The 4,324-nt window shown below is 50.2% G+C and overlaps 1 protein-coding gene across 1 annotated transcript; it reads right to left on the bottom strand.

Moving 5' to 3' along the window:
- Positions 1-960: 960 nt before the first annotated feature.
- ID1 (inhibitor of DNA binding 1) lies at positions 961-3,863 on the bottom strand. Its single transcript, XM_081946219.1, has 2 exons — positions 3,383-3,863; positions 961-1,182 (listed from the first exon to the last, which is right to left on the bottom strand). The coding sequence occupies exons 1-2, from the start codon at positions 3,767-3,769 to the stop codon at positions 1,141-1,143; spliced, it is 429 nt and encodes a 142-aa protein (XP_081802345.1). The 5' UTR covers positions 3,770-3,863; the 3' UTR covers positions 961-1,140.
- Positions 3,864-4,324: the final 461 nt, after the last annotated feature.

The raw sequence follows: 4,324 nt of genomic DNA, 5'->3' as shown, positions 1-4,324 counted from the left end.
TGGGAGATTGGGCAGCCATCTGTGATGAGCAGAGGATCTCTGCACTGGGTAGGACTAGAAGACCTCTAAGGTCCCCTTCAGCATTAGAATTCGGATTCTCCTGCTAACTAATCCTTCGGGCAATCATCGCTAAGAAAGGTTTCTCTCTCAGTATTTTTATCAGGACTGGCATATCCTAAATATGTAGAACTCTAAGGCTGGAGGGGGACCCTCGGAGGTCATCTAGTCCAACCCACTTGCTCCAGGCTGGAGACCAACCATCCCTGGTCAGCGCTTTCTCATTCTCAACCTGAGGGCGACAAAGTTTAGCCTCTTCTTCACTCACACATTCACATAAAACACAACTTCCTGTCCCTTTAAACCTGTGGACTTTTAACAATGGGGAATTCTGGGAGTTGAAGTCCACAAAGCAGCCAGAATCAACTGCCCTAGTTGCGATTGACAGCCCATCCTTGGCCTACGATTGGTGGGGCTTCCACTCTGACCACCTCTTGCCCCCCCTCTCCATATAGGCTGTGACATCAAACCCAAGATTCCCCCAACCAGCGTAGTTTGGATCCAGCCCCGCCACCTAACCAGCATAGCTGGGGCCTGGAGGGGGGGTTTCTCCCCAACACCCCTCCAACCCCTCCCCCCAGCCCCAATAAAACGACACTTCACAAAAACAGCGTTTTTTCACAGCAATATGCATTTGTTCCCTATAATAAGAGCCAAAAAACTATGGTAGAAAAATATTCTCAGAAATAGGAACATTGTAATATACAATACAGCCCCATTCTCAGAAAACAGAGAAATATTCGCGGGAGGTTTGAGTCCCTGCTTTTGAGAAAGCAGGAAAAAAACAAAGGCACTGTCCCATATCAATTCTGGGAGTTAAAGTCCAGAAGTCATCAAAGGGCCAACTCGTTAAAAGACACGCGGGATGGTACTATGTTAAGTCCCAATTCTAGCAGTTTCGTCCCCATCTGGAATTAAAAGCACCATCGTTATATCTTGACCCTCCGAAAACCAGTTCCCATCTGCCGTCCAGCTCAAATCTCGGGAGAGAAGGAAATGGCGGAGAGCCCCGTTTTCCCAGCCATTGGAGGGATAAGGAAGCATTTCAAACAGATCTTTTTTGGCAGGCTGATCAACGGATCTTCAGCGGCACAAGATTCGGTCGTCCGGGCTAACGCAAGCAGGCTGTTTGGAAAAAGAAAAAGCAAAAATAACCGTTAAAAGACAAAAAGATTTAGCAGTTGTGTTGCCATCTGTCCCTTTTCTCCCCGAGGCAAAAAAAAAAAAGGTTTAGTCAAAAGAGGAACGGGGTTGACACCAGTTTGCGGAAGCCAACCAGCGTGAGGTCAACAAGCCCATGTTTAAGAGTGTTGTGAAACTCGGAAACTGGCATGCCCCTAAAAAGCAAATGTTTTTATCTAGAGATTTCTTTTCTTGCAACTGGTTTATTTCGTTCTCTTTTAAGATCGGAAAGAAGGAATCAGAACACTTATTTTAGTTTGGGGGAAATGGTACAAGATGATAGAAATAAGAAATCGGGAAATGTAAAAGGTATAGGAGAAGAATTAGGATAGAGCGATAAGAAGATAGGAAAAGTAAGATATACAAATGTAAGAAAAGGATACCCAACATAATAAAGATAATAGGATTACTAAGGGAGTAAGAAACAAAGTGGCCACAAATGTAAAATTACAATGCTTAGTAGGGTAAACAATAACTATAAGGATGAAATTCCAGTGTTGTTTGTAAGTTATGTGTATGTTTTTGTTGATCTGTTTAAGTGTTTAAAATAAAAAAAAATATGTAAAAAAAAAAGATTGGAAAAGCCACAGAAAAAATAAGTAAAATGCCAGAATCACAACAGATGGCCCTTTACTGGCATAATTAAAAGAATCCTTCATATCGTCATTAAATTAAAAAGTCAAATAAACAAACTTGGATTTATAACAGGGTAGGTAGGGGATGGACAGCATATACAGGTAAGTCCTCAACCTACAACCTCAATCGAGCCCAATATTTCGGATGCCAAGTGAGACATTTGTTAAAGTGAGTTTTTGCCCCGCTTTATGAACTTCCTTGCCACCATTGTTAAGTGAATCACTGCAGTCGGTAAGTCAGTAACCAGGTTGTTAAATGAATTTGACTTTCCCCCACTGACTGTGGAAGGTCACCAAAAGGAGATCCCTTGACACATACCCCAGGACACGGTCTTAAGAAAGTTGCCAAGCATTTGAATTTTGATCACGTGACAAGTCGTATCTGTGAAAAATGGGTCGTAAGTCACATTTTTCAGTGCCGTTGTAACTTTGAACGGTCACTAAACGAACCGTGACTACCTGTAAACAAACCTGGGTGTATAATTGGGGGCAGCAGATGTAAGAAGGGAGTTCTAGAGAAAGAATTTATTTTATATAAAAGCATAAAAATATCAGGAACTTTTTTTTTAAAAAAAATCCTTTCTCCATCAAAGGTGATAACAATTCTGAAAGTACCTGGTGAATTATGGAGAAATTGTTACTAATCTCAAGATCCTAAAAGTGGTTTTTTTTCCCCGCTTAAGAATCCAGAGAGAGGATTCTTCTGTCTGTGGGTCCCCAAAATTCTACTGAAAAACAAAAAACTTTCTTAAAAGTTTTTTGTCTTGTTAGAGAAGCGTTGTCACCTCAAAGGGGGCATCAGATTCCCCTGGATTTGCAACTATCAAAACTGAGCAAAATTTCCTTTCTGCCTTCTGCAAAACCTTGGCCCTGCTACTCAACCCCAGTTGCTGGCATCCCGTGCAACCAACCCAGGGGAACGTCAATGCGCACCAGAAGGACTGGCGAGGATGGCACTGGTGGGGAGAATGCCCCTCGCATAACTCACCCTCCCCAAACAGAATTCCTGTTCTGTGGGTAGCATTTATTTGGAGACGGGCACGAGACACACAAACACACACACATCCCGATATGGAAGTGGCAAAAGCCTACAACAGATCGCTCAGGAGCCTGGCAGTGCCCTTGGGATAAACTTAGGCGCTGCGGTGGGGCAGATGGGACACAACACCACACCACCACTGCACTCTTGCTGCGCGTCCTGGGTGTGCGGGGCAGATGGACACAAGCGGATGGGAGGCTCTTGCTGAGTGATCGGAGCACGGGTGGCACGAACCCACGGAGCCATTGCTGCGCGATCTGGGAGCGGAGGGGGGGGGGAGATGGGCACAAACCCACGGGGTCCTGGCTGCGCGATCCGGGCGCGGGGGGAGCAAATGGGAACGAACCCACGGAGCCATTGTTGCGCGATCTGGGCACCGGTGGCAGATGGGCACGAACCCACGGAGTCCCCGTTACGCGCCCCCTCCTCCTCGGGGGGGGGGAATCTTCCCTGGTGGGGAGAGGCTCACCTCGGCTCCTCCGGCCGGCTCTTCCACGCCCCGCGGAGAGGGCGCCCCGGTGCCCAGCGGGTCCTGCAGCTCCAGCTGGAGATCCCAAATGTAATCGATAACATGCTGGAGGATCTCCACCTTGGAGACGCGGCGATGGCGGGGTAAGGTGGGCACCAGCGCGGCCAGGCGCGAGTAGCAGCCCTTCATGTCCAGGAGGAGCGAGGCGGCGGCGGCAGCGGCGGCTTGATCGGGGCCGAGGGGCAAGCCCCGGGAAGGGGCGCTGCCCACGCGGGACAGCGACACGCTCTGCTCCGAGAGGCACCGCGGCAAAGGCTCGCCCCCCGCGCCCTTGAGAGCGCAGCTGGGGCCGGGGGACGCGGCGGGGGCTGCTGGGACCACCTTCATGGCCGGGAGACACGAACAGACGCAACTCCGAGGACAAAACGCCAACACACAACCAACCACCCACCGAACGCAGCCGCGAATGGCGCTCTGGCCGTGGAGAGGCGGCTTTTATACTGTTCGGAACGGCGGGGCGGAGCCACGGGCAGCCAATGACAGGAGAGGGGCGCGGTTTCCCGCTCTCCCGCTTTCATTGATGGGACTCGCGTCTCCTCCGGGACTTTGGCAACGCGGGTTTCGCCCCCTCTGCTGGTCGTGGGGAAGGGGGCGGGGGAGGGGATGGGGGCCAGGTGCAGGTGGAGGGCGCCCGGGGACATGTAGTCGGGGTGGGGGGAGGTTGAAAGGAGTTGATGGACAGCTTTGACACTTCTCCCTCCGCTTCCCCGTCGCCGCGACCCGCAGAGACGGAAACAAACGCGTGTCTGAACATTCCTTTTCTCGCCTCCTCTTCCGCACCTCGAGGCTTCCCACTTCCCCCCCGCCCGCAAATTTATTGGGGAGGGGGTCGCATTGAACCTCGAAGAATTCAGCCATGCGATGCTCCGAAGGAATTTTGCT

The sequence above is a fragment of the Natrix helvetica genome (genome assembly GCF_964273705.1).
Source record: "Natrix helvetica genome assembly, chromosome: 3".
Lineage (NCBI taxonomy): Eukaryota > Metazoa > Chordata > Lepidosauria > Squamata > Natricidae > Natrix > Natrix helvetica.
Note: the sequence above shows the minus strand (reverse complement) of the source record. Positions and strands in the feature narration are given on the sequence as shown.